Source organism: Vulpes vulpes, chromosome 13 (genome assembly GCF_048418805.1).
Source record: "Vulpes vulpes isolate BD-2025 chromosome 13, VulVul3, whole genome shotgun sequence".
NCBI classification, from domain to species: Eukaryota; Metazoa; Chordata; class Mammalia; order Carnivora; family Canidae; genus Vulpes; species Vulpes vulpes.
In genome coordinates, this window is record NC_132792.1 from 119,230,639 (window position 1) to 119,251,654 (window position 21,016).

The following is a 21,016-nucleotide window of genomic DNA, read 5'->3' on the forward strand; positions in this document are numbered from 1 at the left end:
GGGCCAAGCGGATTGGCTTGCTGGAACCTCCGGCTCTCTCTGCCCTTCCCGCCAAGCCAAAATATTTAGCCTGACAACTGAGGGGGGACAGGTCTGTTGGGGAAATAAGGCCAAAATACAGGGGGATGGTTGGCCGGACCGAGCTCTCCCATTGCCCCTGCGGACTCACGTGGGGCCGCGCTGCCAGCGGAGGGGGGGGGCGGGGTAGAGGGGGAGTTTTGCAGCCCCGGAGCCTTGACACCTGCTGGGTGGCTCTGGCGGCCAGGACCCGGCGGAGCGAGCCTGCGGAAACCCGGCGGGAGCGCGAGCCGCGTCCAGAGCATGCAAGCCGTTGTCCTGCCGGAGCCCCTCGCAGCCCCCGAGGCTGCCACTCCGCTTTCGCGCGAGGCTCCATCCCAGCCAAGTCCCTCACCACAACCGAGATCCTGTGGGCCCGCTTCTGTCCGGTCGCCTTCCCAAGCCCGCTGCCGTCGGTCTGTCTGTCCCTGTCTCGGAGCTGGAGGACGGCCTGCGCTGGGAGCCTGGCGAAGGGCCAACCGCGCCTCTCGCCCTCCGAGGGCTTGCTTCGCGCTCTCCCTGCGGCCCCCCTGCTCTCCCTGCCCCAGTCCCTCCTCCCGGACCCTCTTGCTCGCCCTTACCGGCCCTCCCCGCTTGAGACCGGCGGGCTCCTTCGGCCACCGAGGCCCGCGAGGCGGGAGGCGCTGGGGATCCCGGGGCTTTCCGGGTGCGCGGCCCTCGAGGACCGACGGGTCCCCAGCTCCACCCGCGGGCGGCTCCCGGGTCCGAGGAGCTAAGAGAAGATCTATTAATTTCTCCGTGCAGAAATCGATGCTCTTGTCAGGGCGGCGATCGATGCCAGCCCAGCCCGGCGGGACCCCACCCGGCCCGGGCCCGGCGCTGGCCGGCTGGGGTCAGGGCGGGTCGCTGGGGCCGGGGACGCCTCTCGGTGGGGTTGCAGACCGCGCCCCCCGCCCTGGAGCTCGCACCTCTGCGCGTGGGCCTCCAGCGCCACCCTGTGGTCTCTCCCGAAAGCGGGCGTCCGGCTCCCTAGGCTCCCTTCCCGGGCTGTTTTGGGGCGACACATTACCTCGGCTGTGCCTTCTTTCCCCAGATTCTGCGTTCGGTCCTTTTGGGATCCCTTGCCCTTTCTTCCTAAGGTTAGAGAGTGTTGCACCTCATTTACCCCAAGTGACACCGTACACTGCCCCCGGGGCGCGCACCGTGAGGAGGGAGATCTGAGGGCGGGGGTGGGGGATGGGGGGCGGTGGACGATGGTGGGGGACGGGGCTGGCTGGGACGACCCCGACGGTAACCTTGCCCCTGCCCTGTCATCTCCTCGCCCCCTAAGGGCAGCATAGGCTGGGAGAAATAACGGATCAACTTCTCAGCCGCAGTCCCCCACCCCAGCAAGGACCTCCAAGGCGTTCCTTCTGCGAAAGAGGGTTTTGGGGGAGGAGGGGCTCGGGGTCCCCAGAAAGGGGTAGGGGCGGCCTGGGGGCCAGGACCGGAGTGGCGGAGGTGGAGCTGGAGGGGGCAGGGCGGGGCGGGGCGGGTCGCGGGCCCCGCCCTTTCCCGGCGGCCGGGTCTTTAACGCGGCGGGCGCACGTGTCTGGGGAGGCCCGGCGGCCGCGGCTGGGAGCGCACGGACGGCTGCCCGCCGGCGCGATGCTGCGAGGCGGACGGCTTGGGCAGCGGGGCGGGCACGGGGCGGCGGGGCCTGGCAGCCTGCTGGCCTGGCTGGTGCTGGCGTCCGCGGGCGCCGCGCCCTGCCCCGATGTCTGCTGCCCCCACGGCCCCTCGGGGCTGCGCTGCACCCGGGCCGGGGCCCTGCAGAGCCTCCACCGCCTGCCAGGCGTTGAGAACCTGACGGAGCTGTGAGTGTCCGGCGGGCGGGTGGGCGGACGGGCGGACGGGCGCGGGCGGGCGGAGCCGTGCCCCGAGGGCGCGGACTCTAGTCAGGCTGGCGGGGTCCAGAGGCTGCACCTGGGCCACCTCCGCCCGCCGTGGCTCTTGGCCACCACCGCAGTGACCCTCTGGACCGTGCCTAGTGCTCGGTGCTGCTGGGGCAAGGGGCTGTCCGTGGACCAGATCTGAGACAGCCCAGCCATCTGGAAGCAGCCTTCCGGAGATCAGACAGGAGTCCAAGCTCTGCCTCCTGGAGGGGGGGGGTGGTTAGCTGCGGAGAACCCCACTGTTTGGCACCCTTACCGCCTTAGCCCCTTAAGGGGGAAGCTGGTCCCTACCCAGTTCCATGCCATGACCTGGCAACACCAACTCTTGCCTCTGGAACTGGGGATTTAACTGGAATAGGTGGGAGGTGGTGAGGAGGCATAGCTTGGTGCCTGAGCTCTCCTCTCTGCATTTCCACCATTTCTCATCCCCACTATACCTTGATTTGGATGTAGAAAATGAGACCTCTAGCTTTCCTGACCCCATCTCCTTTTCCACCTTGTCCCCCTATTTGAGGCAGAGAGCCAGGGCTCTTGTTGACGGACTCTCCTCTTTTCAGGGCTCCAAACTAAGAGAAAACTCCAGCATTCTGTAGTACTCTGACATCCTGCAGTAATTGGTTACAAAATACTGGAGTACTTCTTAGCAGCTGGTGAAACCTATGGGAGTGTTCTGTAATAATTGGCCTAGAGGTACTTGAGCATCACATGGTGATGCCTGGAAAATGCTCGAGTATTCTGTGTAGCTGATGGGGCCAGCAAGACTTTGAGAAGAGGGGAGGAACTGCTAGAAAAATCCCCCTCCTGCCGCCTGGGACTTAGAGGGTGGGCAAGGAACCCTGGCCTCATGCGGTGACGGTGACAGGTTGGAAGGCATCCGAGGTGGGAACCATCACTGTCTGGAAGTTACTTGAGCAGCCTGAGATAATTGGCAGTGAGTTACTCTGGTATCTAGTGGTAATTAACGGGAAGGTCCTCAGTCTCTCTCTTTAATGGCCCTAGGGAGACCAGGAAGAGAGGAGATGGCCTTGTCTGGGTCTGGGCCTAGGGCTCTGCATGATGGGAGGGGCTGCTACCCCCAACCCAGTCCTCCCCAGTCCCCTGTGCCTTCATACCAGGGCCCCAATCCTGAATGTTCCTCATCAGAGCTCTTTTCCCATTCCCTTCCCCAAGTGGGTCCAACCCCAGCGGGGGAGGGGGTGGGGGGGGGAGTGGACTGGCTGGGCTGGGGACCAGGAGGCATGCAGGGTGGGGAGCCGAGAGGTTCTTCTGGGTGGGGCAGCAGCCTGACCCCCTGCCTCTGCCTGCCCATCCCCTCCTCCTCCCTCACCCGCAGAGCTAACGAGGAGATAATGGACTCAAAAGACAGATTGATGATGAATCCAAACGAATGAGGCAGCTTTGAGTGTGCTGCCTGACAGCTTGCACACAGCCGCCACCCCTCCCTGGGTCCCTACAGCTCTAAACCCTGTGAGCAGGGACCGGCTCTCGGCCCCAGTCACTGGAGATTGCTCTCTAGGCCTCCCAGTGGAGGACCCCTACCTGGCTCTGCTGCTGGGGCCCAGGCTGGGAAGGGGGAGGAGGAGAGGTCACTGGGACTGTTCCTGGTTCCAGCTAAGGAGAGTGAGAGGAGAGAGTTCTGAGAACAGGCAGTGAGTCAGGGGCCCCTGGCGAGTGTGATGTGTGCGTGTGTGCGTGTATGCGTGTGTAGGGGTACACTGACATGCCATTGCAGGGCACCCGAGTTCCCAGGAACTCCATGGCGTGCCAGATCCAGAAGCTGGGCAGGGCCCAGGGCGTCAGCAGCCTCCATCCCCACGTGTGCATCCTCCTGTCCAGCTCCCTATCTGGCTTTCTCCGGAGCTCTATCCTTATCTCTGTGTCTCTGTCCTTATCCTTATCTGTCTGTTCCCTCACCAGTCTCTCTCTCTCTGCCAGTCTCTTCTTGCTCATCGTCTCTTTCTCGGAGTCTCTGTTTCACTTTCTCTGTGTTTTTCTTCCCTGCCTCCCCCCTCCCCTGAGCCTTCCCATCACTATCTTGCCATGTAAGCTAGCCTCTCTGGGCCCCTTCACCCCCCACCCCTTCGCTGGGTGCCCCTCCCAGTGCCCCTCTTCCCCTTCTTGGGTCCCTCCTGGGGCAGCCTCTGAGCCTCTCGCTGTATTGCTGTAGGGTGGAAGGGGGTGGTAGGGATGGCTGCCTGAGAGTAGGGAGGGGCCTGTCTTTCTGAGGTTGTGTGTGAGTGAGCGTGTGTGTGTGTGTGTGTGTGTGTGTGTGTGTGTGTATGTGCCGCAGTGGGGGGCAACCCAGATAGTGACCCTGTGTTTGGGTACACACATCCTTGCATGACCACAGAGTCCCCTCTGTGCTGTGGGGGCAGTGGCTCTGGTGAGTCTTGGTTCTCTGTGGCAGTGAGCGTTCCAGTGTGACACCCATCTCTGAGCATGTATAGGGGAGGCCCTGTGTAGAAAAGCAGAAGAACCCCAAGCTGAGAATGGGCTTCTGTGTGTTTATGAATGTGAATCTGTGTGTGCACATGAGAGACATATGTACACCATGTCCATGTGTGACATGTAAGCATGCTGATGTGCACACCTTGGTCCGTGCACACACAAGTGCGTGTGTGAACATGCAAGAAGAGGTGTATCTCTGCGTGTGTGTTTATGCCTGTGTGTGCATGTGCATGACTGTGTGCACACATGAGACGTGTGAGTGTGGCTGTGTAACGGTGTGAGGATGCATGCCTGCATGCACGTGTGTCACTGTGTATATGTGTATGCACCAGCGTGTGTGTGACTGGGTGCATATGTGTGCATGCACTTGCATGTGTATCGTGAGGCAGGTGGGTGGATGTGGGCCTGGGCCCCTGACTCCCACCCTCTTTCCCCGCAGCTACATCGACAACCAAGAGCATCTGCAGCATCTGGATGCCGTTCACCTGAAGGGCCTGGGGATGCTGAGAGACCTGTGAGGGGGCTGTCAGTGTGTGGGGACAGCACAGGGCCTGGGGGATCAGCGAGTCAGGGAGGTTGAGAATGGAGGGGCTGCAGGAAAGCAGAAAGCTCAGGGGTTTTTGGGGCCTAAGGTAGCTGGGGAGGCTGTGGGGGATGGAGGGGGTCCAGAGCTCAGGCCTGGGGGCCAGGGTCTGGTGTGGGCAGAGAGGAGGGGTCCAGGGTTGTGGGGGAATGGGGGGTCCAGGGTTGTGGGGGATGGAGGGGGTCCAGGGCTCAGCACTGGGGGCCGGGGTCTGGATGGGCAGAGAGGTGGGGTCCAGAAAGGGGGGCCCTGTGGGCTGACCTGCTGCTGCACCCTCCCCAGCACCATCGTTAAGAGTGGGCTCCGCTCTGTGGCACCGGACGCCTTCCATTTCACTCCTCGGCTCCGTCGCCTGTGAGTGGCTGGGACTGGGCAGAGGGAGTGGGAGGACACCCAGACATGGGTGGCTGCTGGGCTTGGGCCCTACCCCCAGCTGAAGGGGTAGGGTCTGAAGACCCCAGCCTGGTCAGGGACATGGCCTCTCCCATTCTCCTGGGGCTTCCCCTCATCTCCTTCAGGGACACTGGTGCTCTCGGCTCCCACCCCCATCAGCGATAGGGTCCTTGCTGCCTCGCTTCCATGCTTCATGCTACAGGGACACGTCTCATGGGCACCTGCCCCAATTGTTCTTCCTGGAGTCCACACATACACCAGACCATAGGGAACAAGGGGCAGGAGTGTGCTCCAGGTTCTGGCCGGGACTCCATCTCCCACCCCCTCCCTGGGCCCCCGGGATAGCCTGGGAGCTGGGGCATCAGATGTGCCACCAGCTACCCTCCCCGCTCCTGGGAGTCACATGGCCCCTCCACAGATGGTGTACAGGAGAGACCTCCAAAGGAGAGACTCTTGGGGTCCCTGGCAGCTCCCTTTCCTGGCCTTCCAAGGCCAGGTCAGCTCCTCCTTCTTACCCCGGCAGGCAGACAGACAGAAGGGTGGTGGGGGCCTGCCATCCATGCAGTTGTGCGGGGTGCTCTGAAGTCTCTGCTGTGTCCAGTGACTTAGCAACAAGAAAGGTGATGTTAGTTACGTCACTGACTACACGCTGAGGCTTCACTTAAAAATGCATACTCACAATACTTATGTCCATGCATCTTCACAATCAGCATGGGGAGAGAGAGTGTCAGCCCTGTTTATAGAGGATTCTAGAATCGCAGAGATGACATTTCTGGACTGAGGTCACACAGATGTACGTGGCAAGACATGTCCTGCTCTGCCTGGTGCGAGACTGGGCACTCTCTGATACCTGTGTGGTCATGCCGCTCCAGCTCAGCCCCCAAACTATAGGATAGCTGGGCACAGAGAGGCCCAGGGCAGGCGCCTGAAGGAGAGCCCCCAGGAGTGGCAGCCTGGTGTGGGGTGAGGAGCACAGGGCGCCTAACTGGCTCGCTGTGTGGCCTGAAGCTGGTGCTCTTTCCTTGTCTGCAGCTAGGGGCTGGGGGAATTGGAGTGGGAGAAGGAAGCAGGTGGGTGAGCTGAGGAAGTGCTTGGAGATCCTGGTCACCACCCCCTTTCCTCTGGCCCATCCTGGGCTCTGTTAGGGGAGCACAGATGGAGCCCCTTCCCCCAGCTGGGGCCTCAGCACTTTGCCAGCTGGGGCCAGGGGTGGGGGAGAGGGGAGCAGGCTGTTCCCTGAGACCCCCTCCCTGGGCTCTGGGGAGGGGGCTCAGGGGGTTAACCCTTGCTGTTCCAGGGAGGAGGGGGGACCCCAGGAGCCTAACCTGTCCCAGAGCAGGTGCCTCCTTGGCTAGTTCTAGTTGCCAGGGTAGGGGTGGGGAAGCCAGATGTCAGTGGGCTGTAGCTCCTCCTCCCTCCCTTCCCCTGGGTCAGAGCGATGTCTGTGGCTCAAGGCTGCTGTCTCTATCTCAACTACCACAGGAATCTCTCCTTCAATGCTTTGGAGTCTCTGTCCTGGAAAACCGTCCAGGGCCTCCCCCTGCAGGAGCTGTAAGTGAGGGGCTTCCAGGGGCCAATGGTGTGTGTGTGTGTGTGTGTGTATGCGTGCGCGTGTGTGAACGCACTTGTACCTCTGGGGGAAGTGTGTCACTGTGTCCATGTGAAGCTATGTGTGTGGGGGTGCTCTTTGGGGACTGTGTGTTTGGCTGTGAGCTGAGATGGGGATGCTGCACATGCCCGTGACCCCCATCGAAGAGGCTGCAGGCCCGCTGGAGGGGACGGCTGCCCTAGGGGCAGCCAGGCTGTTGGAGGACAGTTGGCTGGTGGCTGATGCCTCATGTGCTCAGAAAGCTGGGGGCCAGGAGCAGACCCAGGCCCACCTGTCCATGTGGGCACATCTGCCCACATTGCCAGCACCCCTGCATATGGGGCCGATGGGGACAGTGGTGGTCTGTGTGTGCGCAGTTGGCCCCTAAGGCCTCTGGGTCACTCCAAAGATGTGCCCTTCTGTCTTTGCCATCCTGCTCAGAGTCCTCACCTGGCCTGGCTTCCTGAGGAGAGCACTGGGGCAAGGGAATCCAAGTAGCCCACAGCTGGCTCCCAGACTTCCTGGATTCTAATTCTTGTCATAACGCCTTGTTCCCGGGCCCCCTCCCTTCACTTCTAGATGTTCCACCCTGCGGCATGGCTGCATGCCCCTCTTCCATGGTCATTCATTCTCTGCGGCTTCTCAGGCCCAGCACCTGCCCTGTCTCTGACTCTCTTGGTGTCCCCCACACTCACAGGGTCCTGTTGGGGAACCCACTACATTGTTCTTGTGCCCTCCACTGGCTGCTGCGCTGGGAGGAGGAAGGGCTGGGTGGAGTGCGTGGACAGAGGCTGCAGTGTCCCGGGCAGGGGCCCCTGGCCCTCTTGTCCAATGCCAGCTGCGGTAGGTGCCAGGGAGGAGGGGGTGGGCATGAGGGGCGGGGGCAGCTGCATGCTTTCTGAGAGAGCACTGAGTAGGGCTCTGGGGAGCCAGCCGCCCAGGGACTGGGAAACAGGCATTGGCAAGAGCTGGGGCCTGAAGGCTGAAGGGCGTTTGGTGTGGCCAGTAGGGGCACCAGGGCCCTGGGGTGCTGGAGAGGAAGCCCTGCCCTGGGCTCGGGCTCTGAGACCACTTCCTGCTTTCACACCCCTCTGCCATCCTGGGCGGCCAGGCGTCCCCGTGCTGAAGGTCCAGATGCCCAATGCGTCGGTGGAGGTGGGGGATGATGTGTTGCTGCAGTGCCAGGTGGAGGGGCGGGGCCTGGAGCGGGCCGGCTGGATCCTCTCAGAGGTCGAGGAGTTGGCCACAGTGACGGTAAGAAGCCCCTCACCGCCTGTCCCTGTTCCCCCTCTTCGCCTCTCCCCAAAGAGGCTTGGACGGGGCACAGGGGGCAGAGATAGGAAAATAGACACAGCGTGTAAGAAGCACGGAGAGCTCGGGGGGAGGGGCACATATAGTTTCCACCCGTGGGCTCAGGCCCATTGTGTCCCGCAGGCACACACAGGCCCTCAGGGTGGGCGCTGGCCCAGCGGGGACCCTGGAGCCTGCCTGGGAACACAGGGCTGGCTGCCAGACAGAAAGTCCCTGAACCCACAGGCCATCCCTCCCACCCACCAGCTTTCTAGATAAGGGAACAGGACCAGAGGGAGAGCGCACAGTGTTTGTGGTCCTGCATCCAGCTGCCTTCTCAGGGTCCTTCCCATCTCTCTCTGGAGATTCTGGAAGCAGCATCCTCTTGGGTGTATAATGAGCTTATTAGTAAAGAAAGTCCAGGTCTGGGTCCAGCTTTCTCAGTAATTAATTTTTTGACTGACTTTTGGAAAAAATCCTTTAATCTGCCTGCACTTTGGTTTTCTTATCTGTCAACTGAGGAGGTGGATGTGATAACCTTTTGATATCCTGCCTGCCTATCAGCTGAGGAGGTGGACAGGATGCCCTCTGAAGTCCCGCTGCCCCTGAACACTCTCTGGCTGCTATCTCTGCCACGCAGACGTGTCTTTGGGCATCTTCTTGTGCCTTGCTCTTTGTGATCAGGCTGACAATGGGCAGCCGTGGGTAGCCACAGCTGAGGCCTTGTTGACAAGGTTAGCAGAGGCAGACAAGAGGCCGTGCTCACCCAAAAAGCTGGCCCCACATGGGTTGACATGCAGGGCCAGTGTGCTCAGTTTGGAGGCCCTCTCTTGGGGTAGGGGCCCACCCCCAGAATTGCTGGAAGCCCCTGGAACAATATCATAGGAGGAGGAACCATTGGAGCAGGGGACCCACGGTGGGAGGACCATGAGCCACTGAGTGGTTCCTTCCCTACCACAGCGCAAAGCCACCGAGAGTGAGTGATGGAAAGGGAACAATGCAGAGGCGAGAGGCCAGCTGTGACCGTCTGTGGAGAGATCTCTGCTCAGCTGGTTTGGGAAATTCCAGGGTTTTGCTTTTCTCTTTGAGAGATTTCCGTGTTTGCTACCACTTCTGTTTTCTAGAAACTTCCTATAGAAAAGTCACGCTCAGCTGGGTTCAGTGGAGGGCAGGGGAGGCTGGTCACCCTCAGGAGAGTGGAAGGTTGCAGAGCCGCTCAAAACCTAGAGTTGATGAGCTGCCCTGCACCCAGAGTGATTTGGTGGGGACAGGACAGCAGAGAGAAGCTTGAGGCAGGACAGGGCTTCCCCTGGAGGAGGCTGGAAGCTGGAGCTTGCACAAGAGCCTAGAGAGAGGAACTTCCGACTTCCAGTGGAAGCTCAGGGAAGATTCACCTCCTCTGGCCCTGGTTCAAAGGTTTCCACGTTTCTGAAATTTCCAGATAAATGATATTTGTGCAGTGCTCCATTGACTCCCATCATTTTATGGAAATAGCTTCCTAAAGTGTCAAAGGATCATTTGTCTACCTCTTTAGCTTACAAAACAAGAAAACTGTGGTTCAGCAAGATTGGGAATTGTCCTAAGGTCACGTAACTGGCACACTGCCACAGTTTCTTAAAAGAGAATCTGAACCTGATTCAGTCTTCGGATGATGATTCAAAATCAAGTCAGTTTGCCTGTAGCTTTACCCTCCGTGTTTATCTGCCAAAGGGGGTCAGGATGCTGCTGCCTCATCTGCTATCAGGGCAGCTCCATATTTCTGGTATCCTTTGGGCTGAGACTGATAGAACTGCATGTAAAACAAGCATGAGCTGGTGGTGAGATCCTAGCTGATTTGTCCAACAAGTTGTGTCTATTTGATACTTGGGATTATTGACATCTACTTAGCTTCTCAGAAGTGGTTCTGGTTCAGGGTATTCTGTGCTTGTTTTGAGGTTACTGGTCATGTTCTAGATTTTTCAGATCATTAAATACGTGTTCCGGGAGATAGTCTGTGAATGAGCCCTAACGGACAGGGGTACACTCCCTGCTATATTCTCTCCTCTACCCCTTCCCTCTCCCCCCCACCCCCGTTCCCCTCACTCCTCCTCTCTTTTCCATCTGAAGCCATAGGAGTACCCCAAACATATCAGCTCCACCCCCCTGCCTCCATACCCAAGCCTGCGGTCACTCTTCCTCATTTTCCCTTCTCTTTCCTGACCCAGCAATCTGGGGACCTGCCATCCCTGGGGCTGACCCTGGCCAATGTCACCAGTGACCTCAATAGGAAGAATGTGACGTGCTGGGCGGAGAATGATGTGGGCCGGGCCGAAGTATCTGTGCAGGTCAACGTCTCCTGTGAGTCCCAGTGACCTCCCCCCACCCTGTACCCCCTTCCTTCTTCCCTGGAAAGAGGCTCTGAGGGTCAGGGTCTGGAGGAAGGGGCTGGGATATGTGTCTGCACAGCTGCTCCCACCCAGCTGTTTCCAGATTCCCATGAAAACCTGATCCTGTGGGGAAGTCCTGGGGGCTCGTCAAGGCCAGAGGGACGGGATGGATTTCTTTCTGGCCCCCTGCCCAAGTCTTGCTACCTGAGGCCCTCGGCACCAGCTGCCTGGCTGCTCCCGCTGCTCTCTGCTGAGTTACGCGCATGCCTGCCCCTTTGGAGCACTTTCGTTGTCCGTCCAAATTTTGAAAGAAGAAATGCCCCTTCTGAGCTCTTCCTTAGTCTCGCTGCCTAATTTCCCTAGGTCTGCCAAAAAGTTACCTTGAATCTTATACGTTACACAATTTTTCTTCTTTAATTGTGAAATATAACGTAGATATGTGCATAAGACATAGACACTTCAAACAGTAATTGTTCTCTGGCTCTTCAGAACACCTTCCCTTCCTCTCCCCATCCTTCTTCTCCGCACCATCCTGACTTTGTGATAATCGTTTCCTTGCTTTTAAAAAGAATTTTACACACGTGAGCTTCCCTATCAGTATGGCTTCGCTGGTTCTTGTACATTATAGAGAGGGAATCCTACTGCAAGTATTATTATGGGTCTAGTTCTTTGTGTGTGTTTTAAAGATTTTATTTATTTATTCATGAGAGACACAGAGAGAGAGAGAGAGAGAGAGAGAGGCAGAGACACAGGCAGAGGGAGAAGCAGGCTCCATGCAAGGAGCCTGACGTGGGACTTGATTCCGAGTCTCCAGGATCACACCCTGGGCTGAAGGCGGTGCTAAACCGCTAAGCCACCGGGCTGCCCTCTGGGTCTAGTTTCTTTTGAGCAACATTATGTTTGTGAGATTCACCTCTGTTGATGGGGGCAGTTGCCCTTCCTTCCCTTCCTGGCTGAGTCAGGTTGGGTCTATTTCAAACCCGTATTCTTTTTCCAGAAGCTTTTAAACTACATACTGTTTGCTTGTTTGATGTTTAGGCCTTCTCCTGAGCTTCCTAAGCTCAATTGCACTTCATTTTTCTGGATCCTTTATCCAAAAGGCAGCACTCCACTTCCCCCGGGGGCTCTCGAAGCCTCTGAATTGTATACACCTGCTGCCTGGTTTATTTAAGATTTACCGTCAACTTTCTTCAAAAGATCCCTCCTTGTGCATTTCTTCAGGCCCGCTGGCCAGTTTCTCTTAGGCCCACCACCTGATTTCTGGCTCTACCCACCCCACCCCGAGACTTGTCAGGTCCGTTCTGGGTCCCCGCCAGCTGCTCCCTGACGCCTGGCTGTCACCCTCTCTGGTCCACAGTCCCGGCCAGCGTGCAGCTGCATGAGGCGGTGGAGCTGCATCACTGGTGCATCCCCTTCTCGGTGGATGGGCAGCCGGCGCCCTCTCTGCGCTGGCTCTTCAACGGCTCTGTGCTCAACGAGACCAGCTTCATCTTCACTGAGTTCCTGGAGCCGGTGGCCAACGAGACGGTGCGGCACGGCTGCCTGCGCCTCAACCAGCCCACCCATGTCAACAACGGCAACTACACGCTGTTGGCCGCCAACCCCTCGGGCCGGGCTGCCGCCTTTGTCATGGCCGCCTTCATGGACAACCCTTTCGAGTTCAACCCTGAGGACCCCATCCCCGGTGCGAGGGCCACCCCGACCCCCATGCCTGGTGGCCCCTGGGCACAGCCACAGGTGTCGGGGGAGGCCTGGTCTACTTGCTGCGGTCCTCACCCTACAGGCTTCAGTGCCCAGTCCTGGGCAGAGAGGGGCCCTGAGTTCCTGTGTCGGGCTGTGACCCTGCCCTGCCTTCCCCGAGCCCTGGGAGCCCTGAAGCCCTGGGCTCGGCCACCAACTGGGGGTGCTGAGGAGACAGCTGGGCACCAGGGTGTCCAAGGCCTTCTCCTTGATGAGGCCCAGCCGCCTTCCTGCCCCAGGAAGGGATGAGTAGGGTGGGGGGGACTCACTTCCATCTGCCCCCGCATCTGACTGCTTTCTCTCCTCCTCCCCCTGCAGTCTCCTTCTCGCCAGTGGGTGAGTACCGAGGCTGGGTTTGGGGGGGGGGGGCAGGTTCTGTGTGGTTCCTGAAGCCAAGGCTGGGCAGAGGGCCCAGCTGACCTGACCCCTGAGGGCTCAGCTGAGGTGGGTTGGGGGGAGCTGCCACAGGAGACACCCCATGTGCCAAGGCCCACTCTCCATGCCCTGTGTCCCCACAGACACTAACAGCACGTCTGGAGACCCAGTGGAGAAGAAGGACGAAACCCCTTTTGGGGTGAGCATGAGAGGGGGAAGCCGGTCTCAGACTTGGACTTGGGATTGGGAGGCTGGGCTAGCGGCTTGCCCACATGTGGTTTCTGGTGAGAGCGTGACGATTCGGACCATGTGGCCTGAGCCACCCCCACAGCCAGGGTGTGGGGTGCCAGGGCAGGAGGAGGCAGGTCTTGGGTGGGGAGCATGCAGGATGGAGAGTCGTTGCTGCTGTGGGGGTGCTCGGAGGGTGCAGGAGAAGCTCCAGGTCTGCCCCCCACCCCCCAACCCCTGCCAGGTCTCCGTGGCTGTGGGCCTGGCTGTCTTTGCCTGCCTCTTCCTTTCTACACTCTTCCTTGCACTCAATAAGTGTGGACGGAGGAACAAATTTGGGGGCAACCGTGAGTAGGAGTGCTGCTGCATCGGGTTGTCTGCCAGTCTGTCCATCAGTCTGTCCTGCTGCCTGTGTTTCCTGTGGGTTCTCCCTGGCTCTGTCTTCCACATGGGGGTGCCTACACCCGGCTGGGTTATGAGGGCCGGGACCCCGGCTTGTGGGTATAAGCGTGTACATTGGGGCCCAGGCTGGGGGAGGGTCAGGCAGCAGCTGCTCATTGGTGGCTAGATGGCAGTCAAACACTAAGTGGGTCTGGGAGGTCTGAGCTCTCCGGGGGGGGGGGGGGGGTCCATGGTGGCCCCCAGGGCCTGGGGCTGCACAGGAGCCATAGGGGCCATAGTGCCCTGCCTTCCCCTGCTGGCTGCCTGCCTCCTCTGTTCCTCCCCTCCCCTGGGACCCTGCGTTGTGATCACTCTGAATGGCTGTGTCTCTCCCCCAGGCGCAGTGGTGCTGGCTCCAGAGGACGGACTGGCCATGTCTCTGCATTTCATGACATTAGGTGGCAGCTCCTTATCCCCCACTGAGGGCAAAGGCTCTGGGCTCCAAGGTCACATCATCGAGAACCCACAATACTTCAGTGATGCCTGTGAGGAGCTGTCCTGGGTCAAGGGTGGGGGTGAGCCCCGGGGGTGTGTAGAAGCCCCTGTATCATCTCTGTCCACCCCAGGCCTGAGAAAGCCTTCCCTCCCTTCCCCACTCCTTACCCGTCTACACCACAGCATGGGGCTTGGGGATGCACGAAGGCTCAGTTTCAGTCCCCAGGCACCCCCTTGGCTGGCACCCAAGCCTACTAGCTAGTCCTGGCTTGGCCCCACCCCCTCCTTCCCAAGCCAGGATGCGGGCTCTGGTCCGATCCTGCATGCCTCTCCGCAGGTGTTCATCATATCAAGCGCCAGGACATTGTGCTCAAATGGGAGCTGGGCGAAGGCGCCTTTGGGAAGGTCTTCCTTGCTGAGTGCCACAACCTGCTGCCTGAGCAGGACAAGATGCTAGTGGCCGTCAAGGTAAGACCTGGTCCACGAAGTACTGCTGGCAGGGGTCCCACCTCCCAGAGCGCCATCATTCCAGGACTGTGTGCTCAGGCTTGGGGGTGGAATGTGGGGTCTGGCCATCTTGAGTGTGAGGAGGAGGGGGTGGGCCAAACTCTGCCTGTCCTGCCCACCCCTGCCATCCAGGCGCTGAAGGAGGTGTCCGAGAGCGCCAGGCAGGACTTCCAGCGGGAGGCCCAGCTGCTCACCATGCTGCAGCACCAGCACATCGTGCGCTTCTTTGGGGTCTGCACCGAGGGCCGCCCACTGCTCATGGTCTTTGAGTACATGCGACACGGTGACCTCAACCGCTTCCTTCGGTATGACTGCCTGGCCCCGCATTGGCCTCTGGCTCTGAGCTCCCTTGCCTCTTCCCTGCAAGCATATCCCTGATCATCCGTCAAACCAAGAGGGGGTTTCATCCTGTCCCTGAGGTGTGAATGTGCAAAGGACAGAGTGGTGGTGGTCAGGGGATGGCACTAGCAGAAATCAGGAGCTGTGCTCTGGGACAATGGCTTTGCAGGGAGTGTCTTTACGTTTGCTGGTGGCACGCAGAAGCCAGGCCTGTGGGGCGTTGACAGCTTAGAGAGGTGTGGCAACAGTAACACATGTTCCAGGCACTCTTCTCATGCCCTCACATCCACCTGTGTCAGCCTGTGCTTGGACACATTTATCTATATAATAATGTAAATAGATATGTATTCTTCATAGTCTCCAAGCGTGTCTGGCAATTTTTACTTGAAGAAAGTCACTAAAAATTCATTTCTTTTGCTTTGGACAGAACAATGCTGATGTGTTTACTAGTTTGTGTCAATTATTTTATTTTATTTTTAAAATATTTTATGTATTTATTTATTCATGAGAGATGCAGAGACATAGGCAGAGGGAGAAGCAGGCTCCCTGTGGGGAACCCGATGCAGGACTTGATCCCAGGACCCCGGGCTCATGACCTGAGCCAAACACAGATGCTCAACCACTGAGCCACCCAGGTGGCCCTGTTCGGATAATTTTAATAGTGTCAAGAAATGTGCCCGTTTCACAGAAGAGACTTAAGTGGCTTGCCCAGGGGCACACAGGTAATAAATGGCCCAGGGTGGAGTATGGTCTCCTCTCAACCCCTGACTGCAATAGTCACAGGTTCCCTTTGTTGAGTCCTTCTTGGTAAGAATCCCCACCGTCCCCAGGATGGGACAGTGTGAGATGTGAGGCAGGCAGGGGGAGGGCCAGGCTTACACTCAGCTGTGAGCTCCTAGCTGAGCCAAGTAGCCTATCTCTCTGGCCTCAGTTTCCCTGCCAGAAGAGGTTCAGTGGGGGACTGTGGTTCTGGATGAGAAAGTGCTGTGTGACTGTCCAGTTCATGGTCGTGATGTGGTCTCCAAACACCCTTTTGGGAGTGAAGGGTCACTCGCACAGGCTGCAGAATTCAGTTGGGGGAGACCTTAAGAGGTCTGTGGAGGGGGAGGAGAAGCCAGTGGCAGTGGGGAGCAGGAGGGAGGTGATGGGAGACGCCATGATGAGCGTGGAGCCATTGGGCTCAGTAGACTGGAGTCAACAGGAAGCCAGACAGGAGGCCCTTCCCTTGCTCACCAGACACTGCATCGGCTCAGTGCTGAGTGCCTGGGATGCAGGCCAGGGACATGCCACCATCTGGGGCCCAGGATGTGGGAGAAGTGGCTCTCAATACTGGATAGAATACAGGGACCCAAAGGAGGGAATCCTGAAGGCTCCTGGATGAGTCTGGAAGGTATTCCCTAGGAAGCCTATCTGTTCCTTCTCACCCCAGGGCCTTTGCACTTACAGTTCCCTTTCCCTGGTACATCAGGTCTCCCTCCCAGCCACTTCACCTACCTCTCTGTCTCTGATACTTTTTTTTTTTTTTTTAAGATTTTACTTATTTATTCATGAGGGGGGGGGGGGCGGGAAGAAGAAGGCTCCATGCAGGGAGCCTGACGTGGGACTCAATCCCGGGTCTCCAGGATCATGCCCTGGGCTGAAGGTGGCGCCAAACCACTGAGCCACCCAGGCTGCCCATCTCTGATGCTTTTAAATGGCTTATTCACCCCTTTTCTTCAGGGTTTGAGTCTCAGTTTATTTTTTTAAGATTTTGTTTATTTATTTGGGAGAGAGAGAGCACAAGTTGGGGGAGCAGCAGAGGGAGAGGGAGAAATAGGCTCTCCACTGAGCAGGGAGCCTGATATGGAGCTTGATCCCAGGACCCTGGGATTATGACCTGAGCTGAAGGCAAACAGATGCTTAACAGACTGAGCCACCCAGGCGCCCCCTTTTTTTCTTTCTTTTCTTTTTCTTTTTTAATATTTTATTTATTGATTCATGAGAGACACACAGAGAGAGAGGCAGAGACATATGCAGGAGAAGCAGGCTCCCTGCAGGGAGCCCGATGTAGCACTGGATCCTGGAACTCTGGGATCAGGCCCTGAGCCAAAGGCAGATAGTCAACCACTGAGGCACCCAGGCGTCCCTTGAGTCTCAGTTTAAATGTCTCTTCCTCCAGGAAGTCTCCTCTGACTTCTTTCATCCCTAGCCTGAGTGCCCATCAGGTGCCCCTGTTTATCTGTATCCCATTCTCTACTGTAGCTCCGGTGCTTGGCACACTGGAGGTGTTTAGGGAGCCTCTGCCATAAAGGAAGAAATAAAGAGATGAGAAAGTTGGCCTGTGGGAAGGGGCAGTATCCACAAAGCCACTGGCTTGGGCTGGAGTCAGAAGAAGGAATATCTGGGGAATGGAGCTGGGTGATCAAGGAATGATCTGAAGTGGTGGCAGTGGGAGGTGGCAGGCATCCTGGAAACTTGAAAAGAAGAAGGATCCCATGGGAGGCTGAACATTGAGGGCGAAGGGGAGAGAGACAGGAGGACCCCCAGGCTTCAGGTTCGGAGCCTGGGTGGGAAGCTTTCCTTCATGGAGGCAGGGGCAGACTTAGGGGAAGCTAAGCATCTGGAGGACAGAGTGGGAGGTATCCATGGGCAAGAGAGGCAGGGGAACCCGGATGCTGGGCTCAGAGTTCAAAGAGGTGACCTGGGGGGCTGGGGGGGTGTGGGAAGTGGGGGAAGTGGGGGCAGTGGGGGAGGCTCCTGAGGTGGCCCACCTGGCGGCCCCCCTCCCAGGCCCTGCAGACACGTCTTCCTGTTCCTTCCCTCCTCCCTTCTCTGGAACTGCCTTCCACCCCAGGTCCCCAGGATCTGGGTCTTCAGCCTCTTGAGGGCTCCCTCCCCAGCCCACCCTCTCTCCCTCACTCTTTGGCAGGTCCCACGGGCCCGACGCCAAGTTGCTGGCTGGCGGGGAGGACGTGGCTCCGGGCCCCTTGGGCCTGGGGCAGCTGCTGGCCGTTGCTAGCCAGGTCGCTGCGGGGATGGTGTACCTGGCAGGTCTGCACTTCGTGCATCGGGACCTGGCCACGCGCAACTGTCTGGTGGGCCAGGGACTGGTGGTCAAGATCGGGGACTTCGGCATGAGCAGGGACATCTACAGCACGGACTATTACCGCGTAAGGGTCCTTGGGCCCGGCCAGGAGGCCACTCCCGGCACTGCGGGCCCCCCACCGCCCGCCTCGCAGCCCCTCCCCCTGCACTGCAGACCCCACCCCCTGCGCGGCACGCCCTCCTCTTCCTGGGCGGTGTGGGGGCGCCGGCCGTCTGGCTCTGGGCTCCCCGCCCCTTACCTCCCCGGCCGCCTTCTCCGCTCTCTGGGCGCACAGGGACTGCACCGTCGGTTTCCCTCTTAGCGCCGGCCCCAGAGCCCCTTCCATTCATCTTTAATGACGGGGCGGGGGCGCGGGACCAGGTGCGCGGTCCCCCTTTCCCCCACCCCCCGCCCCCGCGGTGACGCGCCCCGCCCGCCCGCAGGTGGGGGGCCGCACGATGCTGCCCATCCGCTGGATGCCGCCCGAGAGCATCCTCTACCGCAAGTTCACCACGGAGAGTGACGTGTGGAGCTTCGGGGTGGTGCTCTGGGAGATCTTCACCTACGGCAAGCAGCCCTGGTACCAGCTGTCCAACACCGAGGTCAGCCCCGCCCGCCGCCCCGGCCCTGGCCCGGCCGGTGCCGCGACCGACCGCGGGGGCCTTCTTCCGCACCCCCCACCCCGGCTCCTTGCACTCTTCCCCTCTTCCCTCTTGGATTCTCGCCTCCACTCACCGGCCCAGCCCAGGCCCAGCTGGCTCCTGGGGGAGACTCAAAGCACTTTCCGGATGGAGCCCAGACTCCGTCCTTAGCTGCATTGTATAGGCGCAGTAGGTACCGTCAGGGTGGAGGGACAGGCATGGGGACAGGGGCTGCTCCGGAGGGCCTGACACTGCAGCAGGAAGGTTGGAGGTCAGACTGCAGGAAGGACAGGCCCGCCCCTCCCTCCACATGGCGCTGGCCGCCAGAGCAGGCCCCAGGTGTTCTGGCTCCCCAGCAGCTCCCCCACCCCCTCCTTGGCTCCCAGCTGTCAGTTTCCATTTCTCCTCCTAATGCAGTTTGCTCCCTGGAGGCGGCTGGGGTGGGGGAGAGGGTTATAGATTTTAATTTTCTCAAGCACTGAGAGAAGGAATGGAATTAGTGCTACCCATAACCCAAGTCCTCTAATGGGGAGGGAGGGAAGAAGGGGGGAGAGGCTCCAGGCCCCCTCACCCAGCTCCCCGCCACATCTCTCCTTCCTTGGATCCCTTGGCTGCTCTAACAGCCCTTCCTGGAGTCTAACTTGGATCTTTCCTGCTGCAGTTTCTTTTCAGAGGAGCTAGGTGTCCACAGAATGGTACCTGCAGAAGACAAAGGGAAGGGGGGTTGCCCTCTACCTTAGATGATGGCAAGCTAGCGGTTTTCAAGGCCTTGCTGCAATCCTACCTTCTTTTTGCCCTCTGGAACAGGGAGGTGGAGGACCCCTCCTTTACCCCATTCAGCCCTCAGCACTGGCTGATGGATTTGGCAAATGCCAGGGCCCTTCCCCTCCCTCAAACCACCTAGCAAGTCTTCTGAGGGTCTGATTCCAGCTCTTCTGGAAGCAATCCTATCCCCCTCAACCCAGCCTTCCCAGAGTCTACCTGGCCCTGATGTTTCCCACTGCTCCATGTTGAGGTGGGAAGGAATCTTGGGGTTTGAGGCTTCCTTTTAGACTATTAGTAACCAAGAGCCCCAGACATCCATGGGGCCTGCCTGGAGAGCCTCAGGGAGGTTGGGGTGCTGCTGCCTGCCTCACCCCCCTGCTCCAGCGCAATGTGCCCTCTTCTCTCTCCCTCGGGTGGCCCCAGGCGATTGAGTGCATCACGCAGGGCCGAGAGCTGGAGCGGCCCCGGGCCTGCCCACCGGAGGTCTACGCCATTATGCGGGGCTGCTGGCAGCGGGAGCCCCAACAACGCCACAGCATCAAGGATGTGCACGCCCGGCTGCAAGCCCTGGCCCAGGCACCTCCGGTCTACTTGGATGTCCTGGGCTAGGGGGCCAGCCCTGGGGGCTGTGCTGCCCAAACACTGGGGCCTGCCCTGCATAACCCCGGGAACTCCCAGCAGCCCCAGGGTGATCTCAAAGCATCTAACTCACCCTCAGCATGCCGGAGGGGACAAGTGGGGTCTGGGAGTGGAGGATGTTCCTGCCTCGCTAGATGGGGTCCTGTCATAGCAATTATATTTATTATCCCTTGGTCGTGTGTTTCTTGCCAATTTTTGGGATGATGTCACTGTGGGAGAGGGGCGTTGAGACTCAGGTAGGGGGATGACCCTCCCCTGTCTCCGGGGCTGGCGGCCCCTGTGCTCACCTGGGGGAGGGGCGGCCTCTGGCAGGCTTCCCAGAACTTCAGACCCCAATTGGCTGTCTCTACACCTCATGCTCAGGAAGGCTGTTGCTGTAGTGGGAGGAACAGAAGTCAGCTGTCACGGTGGACAGGATGGAAGCATTGGTGGGGAGCGTCCCTTGTGTTCCTGGCCACAGAGCCGAGCAGACACGTGGTAGAACAAATGGATGAGAGAGGGAGGTGTGCATGTGTGCATGCATGTGTGTCTGTGTATAGGTGTGGCAGGGACAGGGAAGGAGCAAGGTAAAGGAACCGTGAGGGAGGCAGTACCCTGTGTTCCTCCCCTCTGTCACTCCTGCTCTGAGTGCTTTGAGATCTGCGCTAGGAGGCCAGGGCCCCAGGCAAGGTTGCTATTTCCTGAGGAAGGAACCATCTCCCTGTCCTGTTCTGCCCACGGAAGAGGTGAGCTCTCCTTCCCCTCTGCACCACTGGTCTTATGGAGTGGCCCCAGGCTTCCATGGGCTCCAAGGCTGGCTGAGGTCCTCCCAACCCTCCCCCATCTTCCTCACATGGAGCACCCCCCCAGAGAAGCAGCCCCCCCACTCCAGCCCCATCACTTCCAATCACCTGCTCAGCTCCCGCAATAACCCACGCTCTCCATGGCTCCTCAGGGCTAATGTCATGGCTGTCTTATGTCCCTGGGTGCCTGGCTCAGTGATTCAATCTGGGTCTTATCACCCCTAGGCCTAGCCCAGTGGTGTCTGCCTCTTGTCCAGACTGCTTAGTGCTAATGGAGCTCTGACCCAGGGCTGCAGGCTGATTGATGAAGTGGGGGGTCTGGTCCCCAAGGGCCAAGTTCACAGGCCCTCCTCTTCTGCACCACTCAGTGAGGGAGTCTTGCAGCAGGTGGAGTAAGGGGGAGGGGGTGGTAATGTGGGGGGAGAGACAGGGTCAGAGAC

At 59.3% G+C, this 21,016-nt stretch overlaps 1 protein-coding gene across 1 annotated transcript; it reads left to right on the forward strand.

Annotated features, from left to right (window-relative positions):
• Nucleotides 1–1,608: 1,608 nt before the first annotated feature.
• On the forward strand, nucleotides 1,609–19,967 carry NTRK1 (neurotrophic receptor tyrosine kinase 1). The gene is made up of 17 exons (XM_025996916.2): nucleotides 1,609–1,874; nucleotides 4,840–4,914; nucleotides 5,266–5,337; nucleotides 6,859–6,927; nucleotides 7,662–7,807; nucleotides 8,076–8,218; nucleotides 10,459–10,591; nucleotides 11,978–12,304; nucleotides 12,679–12,696; nucleotides 12,879–12,934; nucleotides 13,208–13,310; nucleotides 13,743–13,889; nucleotides 14,177–14,307; nucleotides 14,479–14,651; nucleotides 17,594–17,834; nucleotides 18,193–18,351; nucleotides 19,579–19,967. The coding sequence occupies exons 1-17, from the start codon at nucleotides 1,666–1,668 to the stop codon at nucleotides 19,762–19,764; spliced, it is 2,388 nt and encodes a 795-aa protein (XP_025852701.2). The 5' UTR covers nucleotides 1,609–1,665; the 3' UTR covers nucleotides 19,765–19,967.
• The last annotated feature ends 1,049 nt before the right edge of the window (nucleotides 19,968–21,016 follow it).

What these genes read in the sequence shown, in the direction of transcription:
- NTRK1 (XM_025996916.2), top strand. Translation starts at nt 1,666, where the DNA reads ATGCTGCGAGGCGGACGGCTTGGGCAGCGGGGCGGGCACGGGGCGGCG. An exon ending in GTTGAGAACCTGACGGAGCT is followed by an intron (nt 1,875 to 4,839) that starts GTGAGTGTCCGG and finishes CTTTCCCCGCAG; the next exon opens with CTACATCGACAACCAAGAGC. An exon ending in AGGACGAAACCCCTTTTGGG is followed by an intron (nt 12,935 to 13,207) that starts GTGAGCATGAGA and finishes AACCCCTGCCAG; the next exon opens with GTCTCCGTGGCTGTGGGCCT.